This window comes from Abrus precatorius, unplaced genomic scaffold, assembly GCF_003935025.1.
Source record: "Abrus precatorius isolate BTA unplaced genomic scaffold, Abrus_2018 Scaffold3, whole genome shotgun sequence".
NCBI classification, from domain to species: domain Eukaryota; kingdom Viridiplantae; phylum Streptophyta; class Magnoliopsida; order Fabales; family Fabaceae; genus Abrus; species Abrus precatorius.
In genome coordinates this window covers 19,171,113-19,189,534 of record NW_020874373.1, presented here as the reverse complement: position 1 = coordinate 19,189,534, position 18,422 = coordinate 19,171,113, and the positions used below count along the sequence as shown (strand labels likewise).

Genomic DNA, 18,422 nt, shown 5'->3' with positions numbered 1-18,422 from the left:
AGCTTCTAAAATTAATATTTTTTCATTATACTCTTGCATTTTCCATGAAATAAATACTTACAAAATGTTAACCTCAACCTTTAAAGTTGAGTTTAAACACCCAAAAGTAGCAATCTTTTATTTAAAAAATAAATATTCATCACACTTTTATAACTAACATAAAAGTATTTTTCCAAATAAAAACTTAGTAGGTTAACAAATCCCTAAATACATTTTTTTCAATAAAAATTTAGTATTTAAACATTAACTTACACTACCAATAGAAATGCTTATAAAATAACACTATTAATAAAAATAACATACAAGTAGCAGGGGCACGTAACTATATTAATCCCCATGAAGTTCATTGTTTTTCAATTCTTAACAAATAATTATAAGAAAATTTTGAGAGAATAATGTTGCATTCTAAAGATTCAACTAAAGTGTCTGCTACCTTTTTACAATGAATTCGGTAAGATGCACCTTTGGCTGGGCAGCTGTTACGATTCTAGCAGAGATCAGAGATGTAACCAAAAAGGTTATACATGATTATCTTCGTAGTTGCCTCTGCAAAAGCAAATATCAGTTGCATGAAAATCATTTCCTTTGAATAAAGATAATGCATATGATATACCAAAACTTTTTTTTTCTTATAATTATTTATAGTGAATTTTTATCATTGACATAAAAATGAATGACTGTAAAAAGGTATCTGTAGCTTTACAGAAATTCCCTTGTCATCTTAACCATATATATTGCGAATACAGAAAATATTTCGAAGTGTATATCAAACATACTCTTGGGGCATTGTTGACAACTTGCGGCCGTCTGTCAGAAACTCTCTCTGGGTCTGGTATCAACTCTGGACTATCATGCTTATAAAATGCCTGTAAAGCTCTTCCAACAAATGGTCGAACAATATTCACTTCCATTGCAGATAAATTTTTAATCTGCAATATATCACGGATTATGGGTGCATTGTCAGCAGAAAAAAAGACGTGTTTTCCAACCAGCCTTTCTTCTCCACACCAAAACATTATTAAAGGTGCAAAAAGGCCTAAAGAAGGTGAATGCATCAAATTCTCAAAGCAAGTATAAAAAACAAGGGTAAGAAAACCAACATCCCGATCTGTCACACTCCCAAATTGAAACTTCAATTTTATGATTACAGCGACAATTATGAGACTACAAGTAGAATGCAGTATTTGACATCAACTAAATCCCGTAATGTCCTTTTACAAATGTGCTAACATGGAAGCGTGGCATGCAATACAAACAACCTTAAAAGATTCAAACTTTTAAATTTATCCTGGATTCAGAAGATTTTTAATGTTGTGCTTATAGCTATTGACAGAAGTCACAGAATTGTAATGTTCACATTTTTCATCTTCTAGATTTTGTTTTCTCAAATTTAGTGACAAAGGAAGTTACTGGAACAACTTTGGTAGCAGAAGCACAAATGAGAGATGAGGCATAATCATGTAGGTTGTTCGTCAGCTAACTTTAAACAGAGAATGGTCATATACCTACCTTGCAACAAAGACCAGAATCAAGTTTAAATTGAAATATTTGAAGAGATCTAATATGATTGTTTGTTAGTGTAAAATTCTAAATGCTATTAGCAAACAGGAAAGAAACAAATCATTGAAGTAACTGAAATACACCACATGGTACAATGATAGCATAAAATTCTTTGAGTAGATCAACATTAAATCCTTACTAAAGCAACATGCATTTTACCATTGGAGCTGCAATCTTTCAACAAACAAATATCCCCAAAAACTATAAATATTACCTTAACAGCAATTGTGCGACCATTAAATGCTTCCAAGTCAGTTTCAACTTTATGAAACCTTACATCTCTGATGTCCTCAATTAGAGACCTCACCTGTACAGAAGAAATAAGCAGAAGAAAAATCTGGTGCATAATTCTGGAAGGCTAACATTTTTAAACTCACCATATATACATCAGGAATGTTGTCACGAGCACTAAAGATCAAAATAAAGTAAGTTAATATAGTAAAATAACCGCATCTAACAGAATAAGATAGTAATGTCTCTAAACTTACTGGTCAAAAAGAAGTCTGGAGATCTCTACATAATGAAATGGCAATTGATCTGACATTTCTTGAGAGTCTCGCTCTGCCTCCAAAACTTGAGTCAACTTCTCTAGTTACAAACAAATGCATTGGAGTAATATTAGTCTTGATTTCCACTTCCATTTACCTTAACACAACAGTAATCCCAACAAATTTTTAAACCAGCCAAAGCAGCACTACTCTCCATATCATATCTACCTCGACCACCCAAAGGAAAAGAAATTTTCAAAATAACAAAGTTATTTACATTATAAATTAGCCTATTACATGTCATAAGCAAAAACAAGCAATATAAAAACAAAGTTTAAAATTACAAAATCAATTCTTGCACATATCAATAAAAAATTATACACGTCCCAATACAAATATGCTGTCCAGATCATAGTAGTCAATTTCGGATAGCGATGCGGAGTGGCTGATTCCAAAAAATCTATAGCAGAATAGTGGATAGTAGGATAACTGCGATTCTGATAATTTAAAATACACCAAATATAGATTATGCTACACATATATATGTTAAAGATTCCAATTTTCAAATTTCAATCGTTTGAGGGGTTCTTAGAAGTCAGAATAGAACAGAGAAGAAAAATAGAACAAAACAGAGTGGTCTCACCAGAGAAAGCCCCCAATGCAAATGGTCTTGCCGGAAAATGTGTGGGTCTTGTTGGAAATGAAGAAGACTATAACTTGATTGGATATGGTGAATAGAGTCAGATTTTGGTTGAAAAGTAGCCCCTTAAACAAATGGTTAACATAAAAAATGAGTAGGTGTTGCTGGAGATGAAGATGATTGGAACTTGGTCAGAAAAGGACGTCAGCTACTGTAAATCTTGTTGGATGAAGCAGAAGTTGCCACAGATGTGAATGGGAGCACTTAGGGTTCAAGAGCACTGAGTTTGAATGATACAACAACATACAGAAATTGACAATGTAAAAGGAGAGCAAAATACCAAAATTACCCTCCTTAAAAGCCTTCTAATGTTAAGAAAACAAGGGTAAATTTGACATTTCTATCGTGCATTAAATAGCGGCCACAACAGCCACGATTTTCCATGATTTGCACTGCTCCAGCCACTACACTGAACCGTGCGCTTGGAATAGTGGCAGGGAGCCGCTCCACTCCACTATGCCACAATAGCGGCTGCTATTGACTACTATGGACCAAATTAATTTTAGTACTTCTTAATCACATTTAATGGTTCAAAATTAATTTTGTCAAAATCAATTCTACCAAAGTCTAAGCCAAACAAACACTAAATCGTTGTCTGATGGTTGGAGGGGGAGGGGAGCATAAGAAAGAAAGGAAGCTCACCAACAGACATCCATTGGGGAGGACAAATGGAGCACTTGCCTCTCTTCTTGAGAGCAATGGCCAGCCATAATGGTACTTGAGTAAGAATCTGTGGTGTAAATGGGCCAAAATCTCCCTGCCATTGTTAATTGTTAATATTTAAGTAAAAAGGGTCATGTATATGCATATGTGTATTAAAAAAGAACCAGTGTTATGTTATTGCTTACACAAATGAAATTAAGCGAACCCATTTTGAGATTGGGTACAATGTCCACGATCTCATCCTCGGCAATGAACTCAAGCTGAGTTACATGCAAAAGCAGAATATATTAATAAATTTTTAAACAAAATCATTAGAGAAAAAAGACAAGAATGTGACAATAACATACCTCCTCTGCTGAAAATAGTGAGAGCTCATTGTTTGATTGCCCAGCCATCTTGTCAATTTCAACTTGAACTCAAACCAAAGGGAACTGATCAACTGTTTTACTTGCATCAAGATGAAAACCTTGTGAATAAAATATCCCAATTAACAAATGCAACCCACTGTAAATTCAAAAAGTTAAGCAGTGTATTATTATTTGCTGCAAATTTGGGTTTAAAATATGAATAAACAAAATTCACTGTTAACAACTGTAAATATGGCACCAAGAGAGGGAGCAGAGGCACTGAAACAAGGAAGCAAAGGTTGAAAAACATGAAATCAAACACACAAATCGAATCTTAGTATATTTTACCATTATTTCAATGACCATTATTCAAAATATAACAACAACCAAACTTTATTCCACTAGGTAAGGACTACGTGGATCACACGTTATTAAGCTCGGTGAAAAACCAAATTTTTAGAAATCCATTTAATCAAAAGGAAATTACCATTATTAGTAGAGAGCATGTGATGGATATTAAAAGACAAGAGAAGAGACTGCAAAGCTGACCTGAGCAGAGCACAGTGAAAAAAGAAAACAACAGAACATAAGATGATAGGGAACTAGAAGGTTGAGATAATCTCACCTAGAGGTGTGCATGGACATGGATAGTTTTGGCATGAAATAGAACCAAATTCACTTGTAAACCAATCAACATCTTGTCAAAACCACTTTGTTTTAGACAAAACCAGTTTTAAAATCCAGTTCCTTAACCAAAACAGGGTTTAAATCCAGTCTTTTTAGCCAAAACCATTTCTAAAATTCAGTTTTCAAGTACAACTTGTTATAAATCAAGTTTTATATCCAATATTTCTAGTTGAAACCAGTTTTAAAATGGGTTTTTGAACCCAATCCAGTTTCTTAACCTATTTGAACCTTCTAGTTTTGGGCATGTAATTATTTTAAATTTCTAAAGCTATAATCTGTTTTGAAAAGCAAGGACTGGACTTAAAACCAGCAACACGATAAATTCTCAAGACCAATATTGCCACCAATGCTATATGAACATAAAGAAAGGTAAAAAAATACTTATACTGGGTCAGCTGCATACTGCATGGTAGTGTCTGCCTTCCTGTGTCTTTTTTTTTTTTTTTTTTAATTTGACAAACCCCTAATTTCAGTACTCTGATACTTCCAAAAGCAAATGGCTCTTATACCTCTAGTTTGGTGTTGCCATGTTTGTTGAAAACCTAAGGCATAATTAAACATATGCAGCAGAGGAAATTAATTTAACTGTATGTGCCCCATCTGCCATCCATATAGTGGTTGTAGTGTTCCTATTATGTGCCTAATACTCTTATTTCTTAGGCATCTATATGAAAATTTTAACTCAAATTGAAATATACAAATTAATTACACAGTCTGTACTCATCTTTGTAGGTGATTAATTGTGAGAAAAGATGGTTATAGCACAGGATAAGCATGGGCCAGACACCAGAGTAGATCACAGATGACATATAACTGATGACGCTGCTCAACTATAGATAGAGGATTAATATTTATCATGCTAAAGCTATTTAATTTGACTCACAACTTCCATACTCCATAAGTAGTTGCTTCAGTGCTGTGAAACATAAATACATTGGGTAAACAGCTCAAAAGTAAGATACCGATAGGCCCACTAATGCAGACATGGGCCCAGGGAATCATTTTGCTCAGCAAACATCTAAAGAGCCTAAGGTTTGGAGGGTGAATACTAGGAGAAAATGAAATAGGAAAGAGAGTAAGAGAGATGCTGAAGTGGCAGGGAGAGAGAACATGCTAGGAGTTTGTTAATGGAGATTTGCTTCCAGTTACAAGGGATGGTGTGAGATATGTGTAAGGGGGGAGAGAATGTAGCATTTTTTGTTACGGATAGAGAGCAGTGGCTTTCTATAGGAGCAGTGCTCTGTGGCTGTAGGATATTCATCCTCAGTAATCTTAATCTCTAATTTCAATTGAATAAAATACCCCTTTTGTCTCTGTGAGTGTGTCCACTGCTTGTTCTGTGTAGTTGACTCCAGTTTGTATCAGATACCACTGTTAGATTGGATTAATTTATATGTCGGCTCACTTCATCCAGATGTTGGCATATGAATTAAGATCTTAATAAGTTTTCTAGTAAGTTGTTGCTATGCCATTCACAAATAAACAAATGTATAAGCATGCCAGGTTAATGGACAGCAATGCTAACAGGTTAATGTTGATTGTTATCAAGCAGAAGCAGGAAATTTGAATGCAGATATGGTTGATAAACAATTCACTAAGAAATAACAAAAGGAGTAGTTAACAGGGGAAACTGCAAATGGATTGAGTGAGGGAACCTTGGAAAAACTTATAACTAAAGTAAACAAGTTTATGGTTTAAGGGTAGCAGAATTCTTAACACAACCCTTCCTTGCTTAAAAGAAATGGCTATTTTACTTCAGCAAGCCTATGAGAATTATTAGTTATCAATCTCGGATAGCGGCAAGTGAAAAATGCTATAGTGGTATAACGCATAGCGGGTCAGCCGCTATTCTGAAATTTGTTATACAAATTACATAATTTATACTATATATATTTAAAAAACATTCAAGTAAATAGCAAGGAGTGAGCATAGACAAAAAAATGAGTCTGGGTCTTTGGGAGACAGATGACAAAAAAACCCTCGAACTTGAGAGAACAAAAAATTTAGAACAAAGATAGCAATCGGACTAAAAAAAAGAGGAAAAGGAGAGAACAAAAGCAACCAGCAGGACAGTGAGAACAAACTGGAAAACTGGGCACTTGATGAAAATGCAGAATGAGTGAACATAGAGCATGGGTTAAACAGAACACAGCAAGTTCTAACAGGAAAATACTATGACGCGGCCAGAAAATCGTCGAAGAGCAATGGGCTGATGTGTCACATTGAGACAAGAGAGAGCGCAAAAATCAGAAGATTCATATAATGGTAGAAGTCAGATAGTTTATCTTATATCACATGACATGAAAATCAATGAGGACAATGAATATAAAATTGAGTGCTTAAACTAAAAATAAATAGGCGAAATTGACTGTTACTGGGAAATTGTATGTATAACAGTGTAATACATGAACCCTAATAGATACCATTGGCAAGCACAAACTCATTTGATTTTACATTGAAAATTATTTGAATATAGTGACTTCAAATTTGAGTTTGGTACTGCTTCAGAGAGAGAGAAAAAACACGGAAATCTTACCCGATCTATGAGCGAGAGAGAGAGAGAGAGAAGAGAGCGAGAGCCCGCAAGATAGATAAAAAAGAAGCTTGAGAGATGAAAGATGACTAGGGTGAAGAGACAATGTAAGAGTCAGAGGGAGAAGAAGAGCACACAAACGGTGATGAGGATCCACAAATCAAGAGTGAGGAGGGAATTTTAAAGACTAGCAGAGTACTGGAGGGAAATTCCAAAGTAACTTGTAAAATATGAGGTCACTCTCCGCGTAAAAATTAATAGTTTATTTAAATATATAAATATTTTTTAATTTTTAAAATATCAGAAAAATTATAATCATTAATTTAAAAAAGAATAGAATGTCTTCTTAAATTTATAAATATCACGTTTAAATAGGATTAAAGTTTAAATATAATTTTTTAATAAAAATTTAAAAATATATTAAATTTTTTTAATATCTTATAAATTAAAAAATATTTTATATCTTCGTAGAATAATTATTATTTTATATTAAATATGTATAATAAATAATAAAAATTAATAATTTATTTAAAAAATATATAAATATCTTTAAATTTTTACACGAAACACAATAGTCTATTTAAAAAAATATAAAATGTTATATCAAACTCTCTTAGAAATCATTTCATCGTAATAGGAAAACTCCAAAATACCCCCCAAAGCAACGTTAAAAATTTACGGCATATTTGAATTTTTGATGGTCTTCCCCGCTATGGCGCAACACAGCGGTTTTGCCACTATAGCCAACCATGATAGTCACAACACAAAAATGTGACACGATGACGTGAGAATAGCGGCCAACCGCTACAACACAACGCAACAATGCTACACCCTACAGCCGTAATTTATTGCATGAATTTTTCAATTTGTAAAGTAATTCCAAATTCAGAACTTGGAAGAATGTAGGCTGCAAGTATCAAACTCCTAACCTGCATGGTCATAAATATATAGGATCGCCATGTTTCCTATTATTAACCTAGCTACTACTCTTAGCAAATCTACCTACTACATGCCCTGTCTGTGTGTCTCAACTGTTAAGTTACTATTAATAGTTTAAAGGACTTTGCTAGAGTAAGAGACTATTACATTGTGTGAGTTAAAAATGGGGTGGACCCCTCTTAGGCTATAAATAGGGGCTTGGGGCCCCTTTATCAAATCCATCCCAAAATCTTCTCTCTCTCTCAGTGTAATACAAAAGTGAGAGAGAGAGAAGATTTTGGGATGGATTTGATAAAGGGGCCTCAAGCCCCTATTTATAGTGGTGTGTAAGAACTGATCACTGGGCAAGTGTACCCGTTGTCGGAGTAATATTATTAAAATTAAAGTACCAAGTGTCGTATCCACATGGACTGTTATTAAGAAATTTTTCCTTAATTGCGTAATTATTAATAAATATGAAAAATAAATTTTGTTAATGAAATTGCTAAAAGTAAAAGAATAATAATTTAAAAGAAACAGATATTCTTGTGAAAATAAATTATAGAAAATTATAACTAAAGGTATTCAAAGGAAAAAGGCAAGTATCTAGACTGTAAATCCCCCTAAGTGTCCAAATAACTGAAATTATTCTTCAACTACTTAGTTCCAAACCCTTATCGCTGCAGGAAATTCTAATTTAAATTAATACATTTCTCAAGGATAATGATTCCTAACCCTCAGTTGATTAATCGGAATCTCTTCCTTAATTAATACCCCTAGGTTGCATTAAGTTCATTATGAATTCCATAATTAGGGTTAATCCTAATACAGAAAACTCACGTCTTTTTATCTCTAGAAATACATTCAAGTCTTTTTAATTGAGCAATGTTAAATTCATGTAAGAATTTTACTCAAATTCAAACAAGAACACAAGATAGAAGAAAATTGATACTACTCAATTAAACCCAAGAGAAAGGAACATGAAATAGCATTAGAAGAATTCCAGAAAATTTAGTCAATTAGGATTCATTACGTCTAGATATTCAAAGGAAAGTTAGAACCTAAACATCTTGAAATTAAAATTACAAAAGAGATGAATTAAAACACTTGATCTTATCCTTTTGTCGTCTCTGAGTCTTTCGTCTCCAAAAACTGTCTCCTTCCATTCAAGACCAGTTCTCCTTTTATAGGAATTGTCCTAGGGTTCTCGCAAAAGTTAAATTTTTGACGTGCGTAAAAGTACACGCCCAAGTACACGGCCATGTACTTTGGCCGTGTACTTCTCTGTTTTCTAATAGTTGTCCTTCAAATCTTTCCTGACAAGTACACGCTCATGTACACGGCCGTGTACATCTCTGGTTTAGATGATACACTTCAATTGACGCGACCAGTGAGATACACACTCATATACACGGGCATGTACTTGCCCATGTATATCTCTGGCTTCATTATGTGTTTCAAGTCTCAATATCTTTTAAAGCTTTCACTTCTTGATCCTTTTTCCTGAAATATAAATAAAATAAAATTAATAATAGTAAATTTTATCAATGAATAGCTTAAAACTCTCAATTATCATTCATGAATTACAATGTAGGATTAAGTATAGAAAACATTTATCATATAGCCTAAGAGGGGTCCACCCCATTTTTAACCCACACGATATGGGACTAACAATTCTCCCACTTGAAGATTATGATTAAGTTAATCATATCTTCACACATTCCTAATACATTACAATTATATATTGTTTATATTCCTAATAGGCCATACAAGGATCGACACCATGTAAACTTATCAATGTTGACTGGTTTTGTCATTATGTCTGCTATGTTGTCTTTGGTATGAATCTTCTACATATCCACCCTTCCTTCCTCTACTACTTCACGAACAAAATGATATTGTATGCCTATGTGCTTTGTTTTGGAATGAAAGGCTGGATTCTTTGCAATATGCAAAGCACTTTGACTGTCATAATACACAGTAGTAGTCTGCTATTTGTGCCCGAGTTCCTCCAATAGCCTTTGAATCCAGATTGCTTCCTTGCATGTCTCAGTAGCTGCCATGTATTCAGCTTCTATAGTAGACAAAGCTACAACAGTCTGCAACTTAGATAACCAGCTTACTGCCCCTCCAGCAAGTGTAAACACATAACCAGTAGTAGATTTCTTTTTATCCAGATCTCCTGCAAAATCTGAATCAACATAGCCTTTCACAATAAATTCTGATCCTTCAAAACATAATATGTATCTAAGGATCCTCTTTGCAATATTCCAATGCTCTCTACCAGGATCTGCCATAAACCTACTGACTGCTCCCACTGTTTGTGCAATGTCTGGTCTAGTACAAATCATGGCATACATAAGACTTCCCACTGTTGATGCATACGGCACTCGAGATATTTTCATCATCTCTGCTTTATTGCTAGGCTTCATACTTGAGGATAATTTGTAATTGACAGGAAGTGGGGTAGAAATTGGCTTACAATCTTGCATGTTGAAGCGCCGCAAGACTTTCAGTAAATAATTCTTCTGAGAAAGCCAAATCTTCCTATCTTTTATGTCTCGGTGAATTTGCATCCCTAAAATCTTGTTTGCTGATCCCAAATCCTTCATATCAAACTCCCTAGCCAATTGTGCCTTTAATTCTTGGATCTGATCTTTATTGGGGCCTACCACCAACATGTCATCCACATATAACAACAAAATGATGAAATCATTTTCATCAAACCTATTGTAATACGTACAATGGTCTGACTTTAGTATGTTGTAACCAAGGCTAATAATGAAGGAATGAAATCTCCTGTACCAACATCTCGGCGCCTGTTTTAGACCATACAGAGATTTGGTCAATCTGTAAACTAAGTTTTCTTTTCCTTGTTCTTTAAAACCTTCTGGTTAGAGCATATATATTTCCTCTTCAAGTTCTCCATGGAGAAAAGCAGTTTTTACACCAAGTTGCTCAAGATGTAAATCAAATGCAGCACAGATTGCCAGAACAATTCTGATTGTGGTTAATCGAACTACTGGAGAGAATATCTCGTTGAAATCAATGCCTTCTTTCTGAGCATATCCTTTAACCACTAATCTTGCACGATACCGCTCCACTTGATCATTACCATCTCGTTTGATTTTGTAGACCCATTTGCAACCAATGGCTTTTCGATCTTTTGGAAGTTCAACAAGTTCCCATGTCTTATTTTTATGTAAGGCCTCAATTTCTTCCTGCATTGCTGTCATCCATAATAAAACATCTGAACTCCTCAAAGCCTCATGAAAGGTTGACGGTTCACCCTCTTCATTTAGAAGACAATATGCATCATGGCTTGTCATAACATAGTCTGAGTGCCAAGATGGTCTCTTTATCTCACGTCTTGTTTGTTGAGTTTCTCCATCATTGGCATCATTTGGTTCTTGTTCTCCATGCTCTTGTTATGCTTCAGAGGTGTCATCTTTTTCAGACTTCCTTTCTATCACTATTGAAGTAGTGTCTTTGGTAGTACTGTCATTTTTTTGCTCCTTTTGCAGTTTATTTTCTGCAAAGACTACATCTCTACTAACAACAACCTTGCGGGCAGTGGGATCCCACAAGCGATACCCCTTAATATTGTCAGCATAACCCAAGAATATACATTTCCTGGATTTTGGATCCAGTTTTGTTCTTTCTTGGGAATTATACATCACGTACACAGGACATCCAAACACATGTAATAAAGAATAATTAGGTGGCTTTCCATTCCATACCTCTATTGGTGCCTTCAAACCAATTGTTGTTGATGGTGATCGGTTTATCACATAACAGGCAGTTTTCACTGCTTCTGCCCAGAAAGATTTGGCCACTCGTGTTGTCCTTAGCATAGCCCTTGTTCTTTCTAGAAGAGTTCTGTTCATCCGCTCTGCTACACCATTCTGTTGAGGTGTATAAGGCACTGTGAATTGCCTTAAAATACCTTCTTGCTTGCAGAATGCCAGAAAATCACCATCTACATATTCTCCTCCATTGTCTGTCCTTAAGCATTTAATTCTTTTTCCAGTTTCAAGTTCTACTAGTGCTTTGAATTCCTTGAACACTGGAAACACATTTGACTTCTTCTTGATTGGGTACACCCACAATCTCCTTGAGTGATCGTCAATGAATGATACAAAATATTTTGCTCCTCCAATAGATACTTCCGGTGATTCCCATACATCAGAATAAATCAAGTCCAATATGTGTTTGCTTCTTGTAGTCACTTTGGCAAACTTCACTCTATGCTGCTTACTTGTCACACAGTGCTCACAAAATGGTAAGGTTACCGTTTTGAGCCCTGGCAAGAGATTACGTTCAGCTAGAATTTTTAAGTCTCGTTCTGACATATGACCAAGTCTACAGTGCCACATCATTGTTTCTTCTTCTTGACTAATTGCAACTAATGCATCTACTTCTTGCAACGTATCTCCCAAAAGCATGTATAAATTGGTTGTGATTTTTTCTGCTTTCATCACCACCAAGTTGCCTTTAACTACCTTCAAGATTCCACCTTCAATGTGGATCTTACAATTGAGGTCATCCAATTGTCCAACGGACAATAGATTCTTTTTCAAGCCCTTCACATGTCGTACTCCTTGAATTGTACGAATAGTACCATCATGCATTTTCAATTTAACAGTACCAATTCCAGCAATTTCTAGGGCATGATCATTTCCCATGAACACAGATCCTCCCAAGATAGGTTCATAATTGTAAAACCAGTCTCGACATGGAGTCATGTGCCAGGTTGCACCTGAATCCAATATCCAACATTCATGGAGTTGTCTTCCACCTCTAGAATTTATTACTGCTTCACTATATAAGATTTCACCATCATCTGAGGTACATGCAACACAACCTTGAGGGGTTGATGCTTCAGTATTCTTCCCTCCTCCATTCTTCTTGTTCCAACAATCTTACTTCACGTGCCCTCTCTTGCCACAGTTGTAGCATTTGAGGTTCTTCCTTCTCTGAGATTTTGATCTACCATGATTCTGACTCCCACTGGAACCACGTTCCATTGATCTTCTTCTCATCATCGTCAATGCTTCTGCTTGTTTAAAATTTTCCAGTCTATCTTCCTTATTTTTTCGCCTGGATTCTTCTTCAAGAACTGCTCCAACAACATCATCAAAGGATAGACGACCAATAATGTTGTTATTTGTTATATTGATGATGAGTTGATCGTATGAATCTGATAAACTCCGGAGTAGAAGCTCTGCACGTTCATTTTCTACTATGTTGAAATCTGTGGCTGTAAGCTGAGCAAACATCGTATTCAGATTGTTGATATGGTCCGTTACTGATGTGTACTCACTCATTCGAAGAGTGTAGAGTTTTCTCTTCAAGAATATTCTAATGTGAAGTGACTTGACCTCGTACAACTTGATTAGTGTGTTCCAAATCTCCTTTGTAGTCTTCTTCTCTGCAGCACTGGATAACACTGAATCAGCCAATGCTAAGTGCAAATTGGCAACAACATTGTTATCCATTTCTCTCCATTTTTCTTCTGAAATATCTGCAAGTCTGCCTTCAATTGCATCAAGATAATTGTCTTTCCTCAGAATTGCTCTTATCTTTAATTTCCATAAGGAGAAATTACTTCCATGAAATTTCTCTATCTTATATTTTGCTGCCATAATTTCTCTCTTAATTATACCGACTTATGTAACTTTCATTGTGAATAGTACTACCTATTGAAACAATAATGATAGACTGTAAATAAGTACATACTAAATATGCACTTTTACACTACTACCAAATTATATGTCAGTAACAAGAATAATTCTTTTCTGATATGGCAGATCAGATAATACTATAATCACAGAGCATACTAAGAATTTCCTCTAACACTATACCAATGTACATTACAGCGAAATAATATAAATAATCTAGAAGCTCTGATACCACTGTTAGGACCAGAGTACCAGTATAATAACACACAACTAAAATAAAAGATGAGAAAAATAAAAACTAAAAGAGAGAGATAATAAAGACAAAATAATAATAATAAAAAAAATGTTCTGGAAGAAAAATTATACCACTTTTTTTTTAAATAAAAAAAATGTATGAAACCATATAAATAACTGTTGTTCCCCCTCTACACAGCCCACCATACACTCCCTATGTCAAATTACTCCAAAAACTTTTTTGAACATGCCATTCAGCAGATCAGTTCAAGAAGTAGATAAGAATGCCAAATCTCAACAATGGCCACTCCCACAGACTCCTTTATCAACACTCTAACAGTAAAGTTTGGTAAGCTTGTCAACAATGGAGCCTTTGTAGATTCTGTTTCAGGTTCTAATTAGTTTCGTCATCATTTACTTCAATTCTATTGTACTAGTAAATGTTTCATCTTGTACATAAGAGATGTTCAATCATTTACCTCAATAATATTGGACGTGGTTTGATGGAATAAACATTGAAACCATAAAAAACGGGGAAAAAATCGCAATCAAAACCAGAAAAACTAGTATGCCCTCAGCAGTAGGCTTACACACGGCACATAATCATTCTGTAATTAGCTAAATCACTTGCACACAATCTTCAACAAAATAAACAAATAAACAAAGTCAAAAAAATTCATTCCAACCTTCAAAGAGCGAATGAAAGCTCCGTGGCCTTGTTCTACAGCAGAAATTCAGAATCAACACGTTCAATACTATGTCTCTGAACATTTCAAAAGAAAATCAATTCACAAAATAATAATAATAATGTCAATAATAACAATAAGAGTAGAAATGAAAAGCAAGCAAAGGAAGAAGCAGACAAACTAACAAAGCTTCAAAGAAATGGGTAAGAAACCTACAACGAGAACCAAAAGAGAATCAAAACACAATCGAGATTTGAAGTTTAATGTGAGCGGTGTGAGAATCGAGTGAAAAGTGTAAAATGGATTGGATAACCAATTAGTTCTGAAAACCTGTTCAATTTACAACCTTAATATTATTTTTTGGTCAACCACATTACAATGCCAAAAGGCTGAACAAAATAAACTTCGCTCTTTCATCTTAGTCATAAAAGTGTGCTAGTTTAGGAATTCTAGTCCCCAGTCGACTCCAATCCATATATGCAATTTCATGTTTTTACTAATTTATGTTTACTGATAAAAATGTAATTTGCTATTTATGCTCTTCCAAATTTTTAGAAATTGTAAAAAACCAAAATTGACTTAGCTCAAGGTGGGATTAATGCTTCTGCACTAATTTGAGATTTCTGCTTCAAGCTCAACATTTTTGCATCTGCAGTGCTTTAGCAATTTTCATCAAGAAATAAATGTAATATATTTAAATTTCTTTATTAAAAACTTAAATTAAACTAATATAAATTTTTTGGCACCACACTAGTTTTGTTGTGCCTCTTTCAATGTCTAAGTTGAAGATTGCACCCAGTATTTTCAAGTTTCAAGCATGCATTATGAGCTCTTCCTTATTCAAATGTTGTACCTTCTTGTTTTGCAGCACCCTGCATTTGCAACATAAAGAAGACCATTCCCATTAGGTAAAACCAGTATTTTTGCTAACAAACTTATTGTGTTTGGAATCTCTGAACTTGGAACATTCTGTATGAGAAAAAAATTTATTGTATTTTTAATGCAGTAGACATTATCCTTTTGAAACAAGAAAAAAAGTCCTTATAATTTTTCTGCTCCCATGAGAGATCGAAGTAATTTTCCTTTCCTTGGCTTTTCATGCCTTTAATAGTTTTATATTGTTTTAGAAATGTTATAATATAAAATCATTCAATTGTTATGATTATATGATGTTGTGTTGAACAATAGATTTTTTATTTTTATTTTTAAGATGGACATTATTATATTAGATTGTCTTACAATTCTAGTTTGTTGTTTGCATTGTGGATCAGGAAGATTAGTTGCTTCAATCAATGCTGGTTTTGTTGCTTCTGTTGGCCGTAAGAATGCTAGAACATGATTTGATTTGATCTTTTAAGTTTTTTTAAATATATGTAGATTGGCTGAGTAACCATTTATTCATTTCTTCCCTATGAATGATGTATACCATACGTAGTTGAGTTCATTGCAGTATTTTTTGGGTGTATTCGGCGTTTTAAAACTCGGCATATGCAGCAGGAGAATTTAGGATTCTATCTCATAATTAGAATCAGACTGAAAATTAAAAATTTAATCTTTACAAAGATACGGGGTACCCACCTTAGTTTGGAATATTTAACTTTGACTAAATTCAGTTTACAAAATTTAAAATTTAAAATTTTAGTTTCTAAAATTAACAATAGTCAATTATATCAATTCTTATTTTTAAAAGACATTAAATTGGAGAAGCGTAGTTAATGACTTATTATGTTAAATGACACATGGTAGTCTATTATTAACACAAAACAATGTTGTTCTAAAATATTTTTAAAATAGTTTATTTTCATTCTTGATTTTTAACATTTTTTAGCAATAAATGCCTCATTATTTTCTAATTTTTTTCTTTTGTTCCATTGCGTCTTCTTTCTTACTCTGATCACCACTACAATAGACTATCAAAGGTAGGAACGATAAAACTAACATTTTCAACATGTTTGAGGAAAACTGCAATAATCTTTTCTTTATTAGCCTCAAATAGGTTTTAAACTACAAAGGAATCATTATAGGGGATATAAAGATTTCATAAGTGTTAGCTTTTGGGGCATCAAGGGAATCAAAAAGTCCTAAAGTGACAGATTTAAGTCCTTCTCACTGGATCGATCACAATTGGTTCTCAACTCACAATTTTGATACTTGAATATGATGATTCAACTAAGAAAACTCAAAACGAAAGACTTTGATAGTGTAAATGTCATTTCACCATTGTCAGAGGAACAAAAAAGACATATGAAAAAAGGTAGAGCAACATACAGACAAAAATGGACCTTATTATTCAAAAATATTAAAATCAAGAACAAAAATTAACTATTTTTAAAATATTATAAAACGTCATTTTATATCAAGAATAGACTGTCACATGTTATTTAACTTGACATGTTTTTATTCTATTACTCAATTTTAATACTTCTTAATAATAAAGACTAACGTGACAACCGATCCTTATTTTTAAATACTAAAAAATTCAAATTCAAAATTTAAGAGATTAATATAAACTATGCTACATATTTAAGGGATAAAATGAATGTTTACTTCAATATGGCATAATAAGCACCTTTGTGGTTACTGCATTGAATTTTAGCTGGGCTCCAAAACCCTCCAATTTAATGAGGTACCAAAGAAATCTCCTTGAAAATAACAAGTTGAAGTGAATGAATCTAGGTCATTTATTACTTTTAAAAGCAATCACCAGTAACTATTAAAAGGAATATAAGATTACTTTATTGTGACACAGTATACTTTTCCTTATTTTCTCTCGTTGTTTTCTCTTCAGTCCTCCGTTACTGACGACTACCACCCCCCAAAAAAGTAGCATCATATGAGCTCCCTTTTTTGCCGATAACATAAACCATGGTATATTTCAGGCATTATCTCACACAAAGCTTTAGTCATTGCATGGTCTTGATCTATAAAAAGGGTTTGCAACTTCTTACTTTTATGTGCCTTCAAAATTTTTCTTACTTTTACTATGAAGATAATTTTTTTATCTTGTATGACCAAGGTTTGCTCTTCCACCAACTTGTCTACTTACATCAATTCAAATGTGGCCTTTTGCTTGATGCTAGAATCATTAACTAAATCTGAGTTTGAACTTCAGTTAATTTTCACTGAGATGTTTGCATGTTTGTCGTCTTTGGAAGGTGTAATTAATGACTATGCTCTGCAACAAAGTCATGAATTTGATAATTCCAATCTCTTTCATGTATTTCAATCTTAATCTTGTAAGGCATTTAGTTCTTGTTTGGAGTCAAGGAATTATTGTTAAATAATCGCTTTTGTCTGGTCTGCATATACTCTCTTTATTACAAACATATCTAGCAATCAAAATCTTTCCATCTTTGCTTTTGTTCAAATATTGGTTGTGAACATTAAATCCAATTTTCTCACCATAATCAATTCAAAATTTCTTTACTTCTTCTAAAGCATTCAACATTTTGCTTATCATAGGTTCCCACTCAAGTTTATCACTTGAGTACGAGGCTTTCGAAGCATTGTACTCTTTAAACCACGGATGGTGGATAGGTTCAACCATATTGTATATGCAATGAGTTTCAATTGTTGGCAATAGAACAAAAGTGTTGTGCTTGATGGTTAAGAGAGAATAGAGATAACCTGGAGAACGATACCGCAAGAAGTGAAAAGTAAAATGAAAAATGTATTTAGCATCACAAAATAAAATAGTTTTATATTGTTTATAATCTAAACCATTGATTTCTTTTAACAAGCAATTAATAGCTTAGATTGATTCACTTGATCATGTCATGTTATTTTTCAATTGAGTGATCTGCATTCGCGTTGGAGTGCCCAAGCACGAATTCTTCAATTTTCAATTTAACCATTTTTAGTTTTTTTTTTCATTATTTAACATAAAAGTGTAATATTAACATTATATTATAAAATTTCAAGAATT

General features: G+C 33.7%; 1 protein-coding gene across 4 annotated transcripts; it reads right to left on the bottom strand.

Moving 5' to 3' along the window:
• Window positions 1-268: 268 nt before the first annotated feature.
• On the bottom strand, window positions 269-14,703 carry LOC113863606 (DNA replication complex GINS protein PSF2). Of its 4 annotated transcripts, none has more exons than XM_027497244.1 (9): window positions 6,982-7,151; window positions 3,759-3,915; window positions 3,597-3,671; window positions 3,391-3,505; window positions 2,049-2,148; window positions 1,938-1,968; window positions 1,775-1,867; window positions 777-929; window positions 269-546 (listed from the first exon to the last, which is right to left on the bottom strand). In XM_027497244.1, exons 2-9 carry the CDS (start codon window positions 3,804-3,806, stop codon window positions 529-531), a joined length of 633 nt encoding a protein of 210 aa, XP_027353045.1. In that variant the 5' UTR covers window positions 3,807-3,915; window positions 6,982-7,151; the 3' UTR covers window positions 269-528. The 4 variants fall into 4 exon arrangements, with proteins under 4 accessions (XP_027353045.1, XP_027353047.1, XP_027353046.1 ...); XM_027497246.1 differs by having other exon boundaries at window positions 275-546; window positions 3,759-3,850; window positions 6,982-7,131; XM_027497245.1 differs by lacking the exon at window positions 6,982-7,151 and adding an exon at window positions 14,498-14,703 and having other exon boundaries at window positions 428-546.
• Between the last annotated feature and the right edge of the window lie 3,719 nt (window positions 14,704-18,422).

Coding starts and splice junctions, on each gene's coding strand:
- LOC113863606 (XM_027497245.1), bottom strand. CDS start 3,806: ATGGCTGGGCAATCAAACAATGAGCTCTCACTATTTTCAGCAGAGGAG. Junction 3,506..3,596: donor GTTCGCTTAATTTCATTTGT/GTAAGCAATAAC, acceptor TAACAATGGCAG/GGAGATTTTGGCCCATTTAC. Junction 1,868..1,937: donor ACATTCCTGATGTATATATG/GTGAGTTTAAAA, acceptor TCTTCTGTACAG/GTGAGGTCTCTAATTGAGGA.